The sequence below is a fragment of the Canis lupus genome, chromosome 4 (genome assembly GCF_048164855.1).
Source record: "Canis lupus baileyi chromosome 4, mCanLup2.hap1, whole genome shotgun sequence".
In the NCBI taxonomy this organism is placed as follows: domain Eukaryota; kingdom Metazoa; phylum Chordata; class Mammalia; order Carnivora; family Canidae; genus Canis; species Canis lupus.
Window position 1 is genome coordinate 40877261 of NC_132841.1, and position 15853 is coordinate 40893113.

The 15853-nt window shown below is 46.7% G+C and overlaps 1 protein-coding gene and 1 long non-coding RNA gene across 14 annotated transcripts in view; one reads left to right on the plus strand and one right to left on the minus strand.

Annotated features, from left to right (window-relative positions):
* STK10 (serine/threonine kinase 10) overlaps positions 1-15853 on the plus strand; it is a 112044-nt gene that overhangs the window by 85013 nt on the left and 11178 nt on the right. For both annotated transcript variants that reach the window (XM_072824140.1, XM_072824139.1), the window contains exons 10-15: positions 458-588; positions 6005-6128; positions 6538-6717; positions 10553-10645; positions 13747-13876; positions 15583-15707. In XM_072824140.1, the coding sequence (XP_072680241.1) occupies positions 458-588; positions 6005-6128; positions 6538-6717; positions 10553-10645; positions 13747-13876; positions 15583-15707 (783 nt within the window). The remainder of the gene's footprint in view (positions 1-457; positions 589-6004; positions 6129-6537; positions 6718-10552; positions 10646-13746; positions 13877-15582; positions 15708-15853) is intronic.
* Positions 4677-15853, minus strand: part of LOC140632279 (uncharacterized) — a 61250-nt gene continuing 50073 nt past the window's right edge. For 7 of the 12 annotated variants that reach the window (XR_012029799.1, XR_012029803.1, XR_012029798.1 and 4 more), the window contains one exon: positions 7754-13911. This is a non-coding gene — a long non-coding RNA (uncharacterized lncRNA). Of the gene's footprint in view, positions 6955-7295; positions 7438-7753; positions 13912-15853 lie in introns of those variants that run through there. The other 5 variants (XR_012029802.1, XR_012029805.1, XR_012029804.1 and 2 more) reach the window with 5 other exon arrangements.

Here is a 15853-nt window from a genome sequence, read left to right on the forward strand (position 1 = left end):
TGGGCTCTGTGCTATGTCCCCCACGTGTTCTCTCACTGTATCTTTGTAACCACTATGGGAGGTAAGTACTGTGACTCTCTTCCTCCACAAGTTTAGGAAGCTGAGGCTTGGACAGGACAAGGGACTTGCTCAGGGTCACAGAGCCAGTAGATGGTAGAGGAAGGATTAGAACCTGGTTCTCTGTGATGCCATGTCCTGTGTGTGAGTGTGTTGGCAGCCAGGTGTGGGGCCGAGGTGGGGCAGTGTTCGAAGGCCATGATCGAGGGAGCAGAAGAGGTAAGCTCATACACTCAAGACCCCAAGTTGAGAAGCTTGAGGCAAGAGGAGGAGGATGGACAGCTATGTTCTATCTGGATGTTGAGGCTGTGGGGCCAGGAAGGCTGTGGGCCATGCCCTGTGTCACTCACAGATTCTAAGCTGAAATCCTGAGCTTTGCCTAATGATTCTACCCTGCCAGGACTCAAGATTGCACAATAAAACTCTCAAGAGGACACGCAAGTTTGTGGTGGATGGCGTAGAGGTGAGCATCACCACCTCCAAGATCATCAGCGAGGATGAAAAGAAGGATGAGGAGATGCGATTTCTCAGGCAAGCCTGGGATGGGCCACTGATGGTGGTAACGGGGTGGGGGTTTGGTGAGAGGTAGGGGTTGTAGGTTCTTTTGGCTAGAGAGCTGTCCGTCTACAGCATGAAGAGAGGGATCAATGACACAAAAGGCAAATAAATGGTTTTGCTCTTGCATTCCCCAATCCACCCATCCATTCATCTGCCTACCCACCTATTTACTCATCCACCTTTCTATCCATCTCCCTACTTTTTTTTTTTTTATTTATGATAGTCACACAGAGAGAGAGAGAGAGAGAGAGAGAGAGAGAGGCAGAGGGAGAAGCAGGCTCCATGCACCGGGAGCCCGATGTGGGATTCGATCCCGGGTCTCCAGGATCACACCCTGAGCCAAAGGCAGGTGCTAAACTGCTGCGCCACCCAGGGATCCCCTCCATCTCCCTATCTATCCACACACTCATCTACCCACCATTCCTCCACTCACCCACTCTCTCATCCATCCATCCTCTCACGTACCCCACCCACCCACTCATCTGTCTCTCCATCCATCTACTCACTCACCCACTCATCTACTAACCCAACTACTCATCCATCCATCCGCTCACCCACTCACCCACCCATCCGTTGACTCATCTACCCACTCATCCACCCACCCATCCATCCACTCACCCATCTGCCTACCCACATATCCATCTATCAACCTATCCACCCACTCCTCTATTCACCCATCCATTCATCTACTCATTCACCCACCCATCTACCCACCCACCTGTCCATCAGTGCACCTACCTATGTATTTAACCCATCTCCCAGGTTGGGGAATGTGGTAGTGATCCAGATAGTTGAGGCTATTGCCATTATAGAACTTATATCTAAATGGACCAACACATGATACACAAGGTAATCCCCAGTTGTGGTACATGCTGCGAAGGAAGTAATGGGTGATACAATAGCGAGCCCCTGGGTTGAAGGAGGCTGCTCTGTGTGTGGGAAACCCTGAGTGGAGTGGCTGGGGGACACAGAGCAAGGCTAAGGCCTGAGGAATGACTGCCAGGTTTGTTTAGGAAGCTGAGAGGATATAGGGCTGGAGTGTGGAGTGTGAGGCCAGAGGTCACGTACACCTGTGGGTCAGGGTGGAGGAGTGTGAATTTTCTCCCAGGTACAGCCAGAGTGAAATAGTTGGAGAGTGACTGGCTCTCATGTCACTTTTGAAAGATGGCTCTGGCAGCTGCATGAGTGTGGGTTGTAGAGGGGTAACACTGACATAGGGTGACAGGGAGACCCTGCCTGGGACAGTAAGGCTGTAGGCGTGGGCTGGGGCAGTGGCTGGGAGAGGGAAGAAGTAGACAGTTCAACATACATCTTGGAGGCAAAACAAGTGAGACTGGTGAGGGAGGAGAGTGTGAGGCACAGCTCTCTGCTGGAAGCCATCTTTGTGCTTTGGAGGTGCTCAGGCCCCCTAACAGCCCTCCTCAGGGAGACCCTATTTCCCCCATTTTGTAAACGAGGAACTGTTTCTTGGCAGTTAAGTTACTTGCCCTGGGCCACCCAGGTGAGAAGGTAGGGCTGCAATTCTAACTCGATCTGCCTGTGTGACAATTCTACTAGGCTTCCACTAGACCCAAAGCTTCCTGGGGCTACCAGGGCTGGGGACTTAGCACTCAGGGAAGCCTTGGAGCCACAGAGATCTCTTAGGGCCAGGCCTTTGCAGGGTAAATTCATTATTAGTTTGAACAACATTTCTAGAATATGGAACACATTTATATTTTTAAAAAGCACAAGCATTCCAAAGCCAAATGGAAGCAATTTTAGATGCTCTGGGGCACTTTCCCCCTCTGGGGACAACAGAGATGAGAGGTTGATTTTTCATCAGTGGCATTTCTGCATGAATACATGTACACGTGTATACACACACACACACACACACACAAACACACACACACAGGCATCCTCATCATGTGGGCTGGAGGGCTCGGGACAAAGGGCAAGAGGATGGTTGCTCTTGGAGGATGGCACCACCATCCATTTTCATGTCATCTGGGAGGCGACCTCCTCTCCTAAAGCTTCAGACGTCAAGGATCAAATTTCCTTTCTGTCATCTCCTCTCTAGGCAGCCGAGGTTCCTGGGTTGAAATTCTAGATCTACCATACCCCATCTAGAATGGACGCCTTCTGGCTCTGGCCCTTGAGGTCTGAAGCTTTTCTTGTTTGCCTGTCACAGTCTGGAGGGAGGGCCGAGTGTCCTGTATACTTGGCTTGGCTTCTGGGCCGACGGCTGTGCAGGGGTGTGGAAGGCTCCCATCGTTCCCCCGCTGGCTGTTGCCTGCTACCCCCCACCCCGGCCTTCATGGATGCTAGGATTTCCAGGGAATTGGGCCATGCAGGACTTTGAACCATGTGATCAGGTCTTCACTCTCCCAAATTGAGACTTCTAGGTCAGAGTTCCCTTTTTCCCCTAAAATTGCTGCTCCCAGTGCATTCCTTCTAGAAGACATCAGCCTGTCTCTCAGCCTGCCTTCCCTTGTGAGAGCTCAGGTGGGGCAAGGAGGTAGTTGTTAGAGGTAGTTGTTAGAACCTGACCGCCCACCTTATTTTGTATGCCTTTGCTTTTTGGTCAGGTGTTCTCTGAGCCTTAGTTTCTCTGGAGTCAGGAATTTCTAATAAGATTAAAAAATATATTTATTTGAGAGAGAGGACTTAGCAGGGAGAGGGTCAGAGGAAGAACCAGGCTCCCGTTGAGCAGGGAGCCTGACACAGGGCTCAATTCCAGGACCTTGAGATCAAGACCTGAGCTTGGGCAGCCCTGGTCGCTCAGTGGTTTAGCAATGCTGTCAGCCCAGGGTGTGATTCTGGAGACCTGGGATCGAGTCCCAAGTCAGGCTCTCTGCATGGAGCCTGCTTCTCCCTCTGCCTGTGTCTCTGCCTATCTCTCTCTCTCTGTGTGTCTCTCATGAATAAAAAAAAAAAAAAAAAAAGACCTGAGCCAAAGGCATATGCTTAATTGACTAAGCCACCACCCAGATGTCCCTGGAGTCAGACTTCTTTTCTTCGTTAACACTCTCAACCTTCTCACTGCCCAAAGAGCAGAGGCTCAAATGGAAGCTTCTTTATGTGGCTGTGGAATGTATCTCTGGTTTTCCAGAGACCAGGCAGCCTTTGCCTCTTCTTTCTTATGACCACTGTCCATCAGCTACCACTTAGGAGCAAACAGCAAGTTTTACCACTTGGTGACCATGTCTGCGCTGGCCAGGGAGCCCCAGTAGGCATCACCGGATTTAACCTTCAAAGAACCTGGGAGGAAAAAACAAAACAAAACAAAAAACAAAGAACCTGGGAGGTAGACATTATCTGTGCATTTTACAGATGCAGGAAGAGAGGCGTAGAGATTAAGTGATTGCCTGAGGGCACCCAGCCGAAGGTCAGCAGCCCTAAGATTCACACAAGGTCCCTCTGACCCCTGAGAGTGTGCTGGCCCCTTTCAGGTAGTATGTGGGGAGCAGATGGACTCTGGCCTAGAACAGGACATGGGCCTCATGGACTCATCCTGAGAGGCTGCCAAGGAGCCCTGATTCATAGTTAGGATCTCAAGTTCTTTCTACATCATTTTCTTTTCTGTTGACATAAATGATACTTATACTTATTAATCTTTAATGGATTTGCCCAGAAAGAAATATAGTTAACGCTTTGGAGTTTGTCTTGTAGTTATTTCTTTTGTGAATAAACACATACACATATGGACAATATACTTCTTACAAAAATAAGGTATACTGTGTGGTTTGGGCCAAATTTTTATTGTATTGACACTTTTTTTTTTTAAGATTTTATTTATTTATTCATAGAGACAGAGAGAGAGAGAAAGGGGCAGAGGCACAGGCAGAGGGAGAAGCAGGCTCCATGCAGGGAGCCCGACATGGGACTCGATCCAGGGTCTCCAGGATCACACCCCAGGCTGCAGGTGGCGCTAAACTGCTGCGCCACCAGGGCTGCCCTGTATTGACACTTTGAATAGGTAATATAATGTCATGGTACAAAATTAAAAAAAAAAAAAAAAAAAAAAAAAAAAAAGAAAAAGGTAAACAGTGAAAAATCTCCCTTCCATCCTTTCCTGCTAGGCATCTAGTTCCCCTCTCTCTGTTAATATTTTATGGTGTAATCCTTTTTTTTTTTTTTTAAAGATTTTATTTATTTATTTGAGAAAGAGCAGGAGAGTACAAGTAGGGGAGTAACAGGCAGAGGGAGGTGTCAGCAGCTCACTTTTTTCATTTAGAAATCATTCCGTATCTGTTCATAAAGAATTGTTATATTTTTTAAAAGAATTATCTCATTTTTAATAGATGTTTTTCCATGTAATTACATATTTTCTAAAACTTGATTTTTTTCATGGTTGTGTACACAAAATTAACATCAGATGGATACATATTAACTTATTTGACTAGACCTATATGATTGACATTTAAGTCATTTCCAGTTTTGGACTATTATAAATGATTTTTTTTTCTTTTTTTTTTTTTTATAAATGATTTTTTAATGGATATCCTTATTCAGTTTTGTGCATTTGTGAATACTTCTTAGAATAGATATCTAGAAATGGAAATACTATGTTAAAAGGTATGAACTTATTACCAGTTATCCTCTAGAATGTGCCAGTCTAGGGATCCCTGGGTGGCGCAGCGGTTTGGCGCCTGCCTTTGGCTCAGGGCGTGATCCTGGAGACCCGGGATCGAATCCCACATCGGGCTCCTGGTGCATGGAGCCTGCTTCTCCCTCTGCCTGTGTCTCTGCCTCTCTCTCTCTCTCTGTGACTATCATAAATAAATAAAAATTAAAAAAAAAAAAAAAAGAATGTGCCAGTCTATAACAGCACATATGAAAATATCAATTGTCCCATACTCGACTTTTATTTTATTTTATTATTATTTTTTAAAGATTTTATTTATTTATTCATAGAGACAGAGAGAGAGAGAGGCAGAGACACAGGCAGAGGGAGAAGCAGGCATCATACAGAGAGCCTGACATGGGACTCCATCCAGGGTCTCCAGGATCACGCCCTGGGCTGCAGGCGGCGCTAAACCGCTGCGCCACTGGGGCTGCCCTACTCTTGACTTTTTAATGAAAATGGAATTTTTAGTTTGCACCTCATATCTGTATTAGGTATATAAAATTAAATAGTTTTAAATTTTCTTTTTGCTTTTTGTTTCGTGTCTATTCCTGTTTTGTGTTCCTTTTGAAAAGTAGGCTACTCCTGTTTTTCTTAGAAATTTGTAAGCACTTCTTATACATTGATTATCAATGTTTTGTCTGTCAATAAATGTCAAATTAAGCATGAATTCTAGCCATGCTTCTGCCCCAGACTTATATGATGCTCTTCCACATTCTGGCCTTCAGTATCTCTAGCCTGGAGTTATGTGATCTCTGACCTCCACATGCTTTCACCCTTCAGGCGCCAGGAGCTCCGAGAGCTTCGGCTGCTCCAGAAAGAAGAACATCGGAACCAGACCCAGCTGAGCAGCAAGCATGAGCTGCAGCTGGAGCAGATGCATAAACGTTTTGAACAAGAAATCAATGTGAGTGTGAGAAAGGATGGGTCCCCGGAGGGCTTCTTGCTTCATGTTTTCTTTAACGGCAGTAGAGAGCCCTATTCCTTTGGTTTCCTGGTCTCATGAGGCATTGACTTGTACACACAGAATCTTACAAAGGTCCCAGTGCTTTTTTAGGTCATATGGGAGGATCTCCAGAGGGACACTAACCTTTGTTGAGTAACATATTAGAATTTGCAAGGTAGATGGTCTGATCTCCCTTTTGCACATGAAGAAACAGAGACTCACAGAGGTTAGGTGACTTGTCCCAGGTCACACAGCAAAGAGGTGGATGAGTTTGGATTCAAACCCAGGTCTGAAGATAAGCTCTGGGCCCCACCATCTTCCTTCCAGGTATAAAGTAACTTTGCTGAATTTCTCTTTCTGCTCCTTCCAGACCAAGAAGAAATTCTTTGACACAGAGCTGGAGAACCTGGAGCGTCAGCAGAAGCAGCAAGTGGAGAAGATGGAGCAAGACCATGCTGTACGCCGCCGGGAGGAGGCCAAGCGGATCCGACTGGAGCAGGATCGGGACTATACCAGGTTCCAGGAGCAGCTCAAACTGATGAAGAAGGAGGTGAATATGTGTGGGGTGGAGGCTGGGGGGGTCTAGGTTGCAAGTGATCCATATTCCAGCTGAGCCCCATTTTAGCAATAGAGAGAATTTTGGGGAGCTTGTATACCTGAAAAGTTCACATCCATGTGTCTGGATTTACGTGTTCCAGCTGTACCATGAGAGGCCATGTCTCTGTCATTTGGGCTTTGCTTTCTTGTATTGAGTAGGTACCCAGGCAGTTTCCTGGACATCTCCCAGCTGAAAGAGAGCAGGGGAAAAGGAAAGGATGGTAGCCCAGGGGCATCTGAGATGCTTTCACCAGAAAGGGGGAGCTTGTGCTAGGTGGCAGATACACACATCCTCTGTGTCCTGCCCTCCCTCTCCCAAAATAGCAGTCCCCTAGTTGGCATCCACACGGCTCTTTTCTTTCCTCTCCCAGCTGGAAGAGGAAGTGGGGGGAGGTGGCAAAGAAGTAGATGGTCCTGAGACAAAGGTAGACAAATTTCCCGGCTGGCCCTGGGGAAGGGCATCTGGGTCCCAAAGAACAGCCCACACCTCCCTCTGTGGAGCCTGCCACATACTTACTAGGCCATACTTACTAGGCCATTCCTAGTGTCCAGATGAACAGCCTCCAAGGGTGGTCTGTGGTGCTGCGGGCCTCAGAGCCCAGCTCCCGGATTGCAGTGCATGGGTATGACATTTGTTGTATCCAGGGGGCCTCAGGCAGCTGCAGGGGCAGAGCTGGGGTGAGAAAATAAAAACTACTGCAAAATATGCACAATGAACAGAATGTTAGCTACTTAAAGTCAGGATCCATCAGGGTCAGGATTAGGGTAAGGTGAGGAGTTTGAGTCCTGCAAATATACGGCTGGATCCTGTCTATTTTAAATTTTGATATTCATGATCTTGTGGCATGAATTTTGATATTTTTAAATGTAATTTATCTTGATTACTGAGGTTTATGGTATTCTCTTTTATGTCTGAGGTGAGTGCCTTGCTGGCCTTACCCTGTTCCTGGCCCCCCTGCAGAGAGCCGGGCCAACGGGTTGGGGTATGATGCTGATACAGGCTCGGGAGTCAGGCCTGGTTCTTTGTCTTGGGTCTGGATCACTACCTGTGCTGAGCTTTGGACAGGCAACTTTCCTGAGTCCTCTAAGTAAAGCAAGAGCTTTTTAGCAGCTCCTTTTTTTTTTTTTTTTTTTTTTAAAGTATCCACATGTACTGCACTATGTTGGATGCTGGAGGTACTGAGCAAAATACATAGGGACCCTACTCTCAAGATGCTGTTCACTGCCATGGAAGTCAGTTGTTTTGGGCCATTATAGGTGTGTATTTTTATACCTGTCTCTCCTTTCTTCCTGGCACTCCCAAAACATGAATATTACACCTTTGGTATTTTCCTGTAAGTCCTTAAAGCTTTAGTCTTTAAAATCCTTTCTCTCTGTTGTTCATATTGCATATTTTTTATTACTTGGTCTTCAAGTTCAGGGGCCCCTCTGTCACCTCCACTCCACCCCAGCTCTATCCAGTGTTTTCTGTATTTAGTGTCAGAGGCTGTATTGTTTTTTACTTGTCTCTTTTTTTAAAGATCTTATTTATTTTAGAGAGGGAGAGAGAGAGAGAGAGAGCATGCATGCACATGTATGTGGGAGGGGCAGAGGGGAGGGACAGACTCTATACTGACCGTGGAGCAATGCAGGGCTCAATCCCAGGACCCTGAGATCATGACTTGAGCCAAAACCAAGGTCAGATGCTTAACCAGCTGAGCCACACAGGCACCCCTCTTCTCTTTTTTTTTTTTAGGGTTTGTATTTTTCTATGGTAATATTCTCTCTTTCTGTTAATCTCAAGTATGTTTATCTTCACTTGATGGAGTGCGGTTATAATGGTTGCTTTAAAGTTTTTTGTCTGATAATTCCAATGTCTCTATCATCTTGGAATTAGCATGTGATGAATTTGTCTTTGAAAATTGGTCACACTTCCTGGTTCTTTGTATGGAGAGTGATTTTGGATTGTATCATAGACATTCTGAATGTTACAGTCTGTAGACTCTGGGTCCTGTTACAATCTAGAGAATGTGACTTCTTTGTTTTAGCAGGTAGTCTGATCCTGTTAGGTTCTGACCACAGGTTCTGTCTTAGCTTCTGTGGGTGGTGGCTCCAATCATAGTGTGGTTTTCAAAGTTCCTGCTATACTGTTTCAGGTCTCTTTGGCCCTGCTCAGCTCGGGGCGACTTGAGATGTGTGTGGGCTCATGCACAGAATTAGGGTTCCCCTCCTGCTGCCACCTTCTCTCTGGCATTCTTCCCACACACTCTGACCTACACAAGCCCCCTTTTCCTGGTCCTCTGGCCAGAACATGAGGTTTCTTACAGAGTTTTAGGTACCTTTCCCACTGCATCACTGTGTGGGTCTGAGATTGGTGCAAAGCCAGGAGAGCAAAAGGAAAAAAATTAAGAAACTAAAAAATTGAGACTCGCCCCTCTCCTGGCCCCTTCTACAAGTTTTGACTCCTCTTATGGTCACATGTTTTTTGTTTACTTTTCAGAGCCCTCAGGTAGTTGCTTTTGGTATTTTATCCAGAGTTTTTCACTGTAGTCAGCAGGAGAGAGAGGCTGCTTTGGCTTATACTCACCATGCCAGAAGAACTCCCCTGGAATGTTCTTTTGATCATGGACAGTATTTTTTCACCAGCTGCTCCTAAAAACCCTGTCAGTGAGTTTTGGGGTGTCAGGCACCTTAAAGGTGTGGACTCCTCAGAACTGTCTGAGGAACTCTGGGTGCCTTAGAGAGAAATGTCATGCATCTCTTCTCCCTTTTCTGTCATAAAAGACAGAAGCCCACTTCCAGCTGGCTTGAGAACACTTAGTGGCCTCTGACCAGGAGGGCAGACGTGTCATGAGGAATCCTTCCTTTTCATGTTTTGGCATTGCTTCCTGACATGGATCTTCGTCTCAGGCAGGCCCCTCCAGGGTGGCCCACTGTGGCCCCCATCCTTCGAGTTTACAACCCCAGATGATGGTGGCTTTCCTTGATAGTTCAAGCACACATCATAAAGCTCTCAGTGGCCAGCGAGGGTCATATGCTCATCTCTGACTAGTCCCCGAGGCCAGGGCTGGGAATATGGTGGAGGACTGCCTGCATCATTGCCCAGCCTAGCATCGGGGTGCGGTGGGGGCTGTCCACTCCACCTGCACCTCAGGAGCTGGGGAGATGGGACATAAAGTGTGCATTCTTTTTTTTTTTTTTTTTTTTTTAATTTTTATTTACTTATGATAGTCACACAGAGAGAGAGAGAGGCAGAGACACAGGCAGAGGGAGAAGCAGGCTCCATGCACTGGGAGCCCGACGTGGAATTCGATCCCGGGTCTCCAGGATCGCGCCCTGGGCCAAAGGCAGGCACCAAACCGCTGCGCCACCCAGGGATCCCCTAAAGTGTGCATTCTTAATCAGGGAGAGGGCACCCCTAAGGGGATAAAAATATCTTTGCTTATTATAGTGGTTTAGCAGATTCATGGTTTGTCTGTGGGGTTAATATTTCATAGGGGTGGGTGATTAGGAAGAAAATGTCTAGAAAGACTTGTAAGGGGACAGTAATGAAAAAAGGTTGAGAAAGGCTGCCCTGAAGGAAAGGGAGGTGCTGCCATGAGAAGGGAGCATGGTACCAAGCAGCCAAAAGCTGTATCTCTTTGCTCTGGGGGGACCAAAACCAGAGCCAGCTGCAGACAGGAGTAGGCCAGCGGGGGCTACCTGTCAGAGGGGCTTGATGGAGAGTGGGGTTGGGGGCCAGTGTCTAGGAAGCTGAACCTTGTCTTTGGTCTCCCTGACCCAGCCACTCTCTGCTGTTTCTGGTGCAGGTGAAGAACGAGGTGGAGAAGCTCCCCAGGCAGCAGCGGAAGGAGAGCATGAAGCAGAAGATGGAGGAGCACGCACAGAAAAAACAGCTTCTCGTGAGTCCTTGCCCCACCTCAGTCAGGGAGTAGAGGGGTTGGAGAGTGACAGTGACCATGAATGATCAAGTTCTCCCTCGGTCTATGCGCATGCTTTGGTCCTTGAATACCCATCTCTTATTTTGAGTGCTTAAATCCAGCTGATCCTTATTAGCACCTCCCCCATGCAGCCTTTCTTGATTGCTCTCACTCCAGCTGGAAGTGAGCTCCCCTGCTTCTGGACACCCCAGCCCTTACATCTACCTTCTCCAAAGCATTTAGTGACTCCTGCCTTGTCTTAGGGTTGTTTGTATGTCACATCTCCTTGAATAACCCAGTATATCCACCTGCCCACTTGGCATCTTTTGGAATCTCAGATGTCAAACCCATGATCTCCCAGACGCAGCTCTACTGTATTCTGAGGGGATCACTGTCTTCCATCCTGCTGCTAGGCCAGAAACCTTGTCATTCCTGGCACCTCCTTTCCCTCTAACCCTTTATCATCTTCTAAAGCGTGGACTTTTTTTGTTTTTTTAAAGCTCCAAACTATCTTTGGATATTTCCACTTGGTCAGCATCTCTGACTCCCTAGCCATAGTCATCTTTTGCCTGGACTGCTACAGTAGCCTCCCAGCTAGTCTCTCTGCTTCCTCTCTTGATCTCCTGCAGTTTTCTCTCCCACCAGCCAGTGTGATCAATATGAATTCCAAATCTGATCATGTCACCTTCTCCCATAGCCTTGTGTCTTGAAAACCTTCAGCAGCTCCCACTTTGCCAAAAGGCCTCCTCATGTGCTTACAAGGCCCTGTGGGTCTGGCCCCTGCCAGCCTCTCCCAGCTCATCTAAGTCCACTCTACCTCAGCCTCACCAGTCTTCTCTGTGGCCCTTGTCAGACCACATGCTCCTTTTTCTCCCACTTGGGAATCTCTACATTTTGCTTTTGCTGTTCCCGAATGTACACTTAAAAATGCTTTGTATATTATCTGGTTGAGCATTCATGGCTTACCAGGGTAGGTGCTATTTGTTTTTCCATTTGCAGAGGAGGTGACTCTGCAGTTAGCAGTATGGGGCATGGCCCCAAACTCAGTCTGTCTCCAGACTGTGTTGTCTCCAGAGAACACTGTCCTACAACCTGTCCCTTGATACTATGATCAGAAAAAGAATTCAGGGCTGGGGAGGATCGGGGAGACGGCTCCTATCCCCACACGGAGAGAGCAGATTGGTTCTTTAAGGAGGCCATTTTGGCAGTGGCATCTAGAGACTAATCCTGAGGATAAATCATCAGAGAGGCTCATAAACAGCTACCAGAGTGTGAAGAGCAGCACCGTCTAAAATAGAGACTATCTGGAAACAACCTATTAGGTATTGGGTGAGTAAGCTATGATACACCTGGGCCATGAAATATTTTCAGCCATTAAAACTCATTTGATAGCAGATTCCATTATGACATGCAGAGGTATTTTTAATTTTTAAAAATAACAGTAAAATAGGGGCATGTGGGTGGCTCTGTTGGTTAAGCATCTGCCTTTGGCTCAGGTTGTGGTCCCAGGGTCCTCGGATTGAGCCCTGTGTTGGGCTCCCTGCACAGTGGGGAGCCTGCCCTCTCCTTTGCTGGTAAACAAATAAAAAATTACGGTAAAATAGACATAATTTAGCATCTTAACCATTTTTAAGCATACAGTTCAGTGATACCAAGTATATTTACACCATCATCTAAACTATCCCTATCACCCAGCATCTCTAGAACTCTTTATCTAGCAAAACTGAAACCCTTCCAGTTAAACAGGAACACCCATGATACCCCTCTCCTGGTCCCCAGGAACCACCATTTTACTTTGTCTCCACAAATCTGACCTCCTATACGTGGGATCATATTTTGGCCTTCTGTGTCTGGTTTATTTCAATTAACATGTCCTCGAGATTCACCCATGTTGTAGCACATCTAAGAATTTCATTCCTTTTCAGAGCTGAGTAATGTTCTGCTGTGTATTTATACCACAGTTTGTGTCTGTACTCTTTTGTCTGTGGATACCTGAGTTGTTTCCATCCCATAGCTATTGTGAATAATGCTGTTACTGGGACACCCGGGTGGCTCAGCGGTTAAATGCCTGCCTTCAGCTCAGGGCGTGATCCTGGAGTCTGGGATCGAGTCCCACATCGGGCTTCCTGCATGGAGCCTGTTTCTCCTCCCTCTGCCTATGTCTCTGCCTCTCTCTCTGTGTCTCTTGTGAATAAAATAAAATCTAAAAAAAAAAAAATCCATTAAAAAATAATGCTGTTACAAACATTGGTGTACAACTCTCTAAGTCCTTTTACATAATTTTTGTGAAATAATAGATGTAAACATGTTTATATAGATAGACTAAAACCACCTCCTGGGTGATAGGATGTATGGGGATTTTTGTTTCTACTTATGTGTTCCCTAAAGTTTGTAGATTTTAATTTTTAATTCATTATTATGGGAAATTAAAAACATAAGCAGAAAGAGGTACAGTAGGAACCCCCTCTTACCCATCACCTGATCTCAGGAATTAGGAACTCCTGTCCACTTACTCCTCCAATATTCTGTATTATTTTGAATCAAATCCCACACATCATATCATTTCACCTGCAAATATCTCAGTATGTATCTCTAAAAAAAATCCACAGTACTGGGACACCTGGGTGGCTCAACAGTTGACCATCTGCCTTCGGCTGAGGGTGTGAACCCAGAATCTGGGATCGAGTCCCACATCGGGCTCCCTGCGAGGAGCTGCTTATCCCTCTGCCTATGTCTCTGCCTCCTCTCTCTCTGTCTCTCATGAATAAATAAATAAATCTTTAAAAAAATCCACAGTAATATAAACATACCTAAAATTTAAATATTTAACAATAATTGCTTAATGACATATTTGCAGTTGAGCCATTATTTACATTTCCAATTGCCTCATGATTTTTTTCCTATTTGATGTTTGAATCAGGGTCCACATAAAGCACACATACAGTTGGTTGATGTGTCTATAAGTTTCACATTTCCCCTACATATGTTTTCTTTGCTGCTCATGATGAATTCTTCTGTAATAACAGTAGAGGTCGAGATGCTGAAGCCAGTGCTGAAGGTCTGCCCTCCTCTCTCCCACACAGGACCGAGACTTCCTGGCTAAGCAGAAGGAGGACCTGGAGCTGGCGATGAAGAAAATCACTGCTGACAACAGGCGGGAGATCTGTGACAAGGAGCGCGAGTGTCTCACTAGGAAGCAGGAACTCCTTCGAGGTGGGTGCCAGAGAGCAGGCAGGTTCTTCTTCATCCTAAAACCAAATAGCATCCTTCAGGGCAAAACATGGGGACAGCCCCTACTGAAGTCAGCAGTGAGGCTCAAATACCAGTTGTCACCGACATTACTTGACATTATTCCTGATGTTGAGGAAAGAAGCAAGCAAGTAAAGTGACGCAGAGTAAGTAGAAATTGTAAATAAGTATGCTGAGTGAATGGGGATGGGGACAGAATTGAGCCCCTTACTATAGCTATCACGTATTGAGAGACTGCTTTGCCAGGCCGTGTGCCAGTCTTCATGGCCCAGTCTCTTTGAATCTTCACCTTCACACAACAAGGCATTTTTGTAGATGAGGAAACAGAGACTTGCAGAGCCACTATGCTTTGCCTGGGGTTGCTCGGCCCATGAGTGGGTGGTAGAGTGGGCCTTGAATGTGGATCTCCTCTTGAAGCCGAGCTCCTTACTACCCTGGAGTGGTAGCAAGGTACCTCTGACAGGTTGTACTCTGGCAGGTCCTTCACAGCATGAGACCTTTCAGAGACAACCCCAATGCAGGCTACTCCTAGAGGGAGGGCAAAGGAACTCCTGGGGAAGGAGGGCTTCTGTATTTGGAATCTCTGGGATAGAGCTCTGAAGGGCAGTAGGGCTTAGGTTTTTCTATAGCCCCAGTTTTATCTCCTCTATGCCTAGCAAATGTTTGGTGTGGTTTTGTGGAGTGTTCAAAGAAAGCGGCCTTTAAATGGCCCAAAATCTGTTATGTTTAAAACAATTGGATGGATGAAAATTTGAGTTTGATGCCTATGGGCTTTTGAGCCACCAGTCCAGCCTGTTGTGAAGAAGTAAACACCATAGGGCCAATGTACAAGCATCGTCTCTGGCTTACTGCGACAATGAATAAGCTTCAGCCAGGGCTGTGATGGCCAATGCAGCTAAGCAGTGTATACCCCTTAGTACTTGGGTGTGGGGGAGTAAAATGGGGTCCTTGATGTTCTGAAGAGCCACAGATGTTTCAGGAAAGCCGTCATTTTCTATTTTTGTCCCATGATGTCTGGAAGAACCACTCTACTTTTGGGACAGTGGTTCTGATTTTGGTCAGAAATCCAAATCACTGTTCTGATGTACTGTGGGCAGTTACTGGTTTTCACAGATCAGGAATGCAGTGAAATAAACTGACCATTTTAGTGGCTTGAGCACAACCCACTCTGTGTCTTGCAGGGCATGAGGTCTTCATCTGACACCAGCTCACTGCCTGTGGCTGAGCAGAGGATTAGTTAACAGACTTCAAATCAGAAAATCCCAGATACTGCTGTCTCAATAATGTATATATAAGGGATGTGCAGTGGCCAAGAGGGTCTCACCTATTTTCCAAAGGAGGAAATAGTGACAAGAGGGCTGTCCTATCTTCTTCACGGGGTTACATGAGCCCTTCCCAACACTGAACATAAACATGTCTCCCAAGAACATTTCTCTCTGTGGTACGGTTGGCAGAGGCAGGAGCTGAGGCCTGGATAGCATCTGCTACCTGTCCCAAATCCTAGTGAATCAGCTGGGTTCCAGCCTAGGTCTCTGGTTTCTCTGGCTGCTGACTCCAGTCACTTCCTGGTGTACCACACTGCGGGGAGCTATCATCTGATGCAGAGCAGGGCAGGGCCGGGCCCAATGGGCTCTGGCCGTTAGCATCTCATCAGGCCTCATCCTTCACAGACCGGGAGGCAGCCCTGTGGGAAATGGAGGAGCATCATCTGCAGGAGAGACACCAGCTGGTGAAACAGCAGCTCAAAGACCAATACTTTCTCCAGCGGCATGAGCTATTGCGCAAGCACGAGAAGGTGAGGTCCTTGGCTGGGCAGGGCACCAGGGCTGCCACCAAAAGATGTCGTGGCACTGTGAGGCCACACCGTCTTGGGGTGCTACTTGAGTACCATCTGTGCTCCCAAGAGGAGCCAGGTGTTGGTCATGGTGAGGCCTGGGGAAG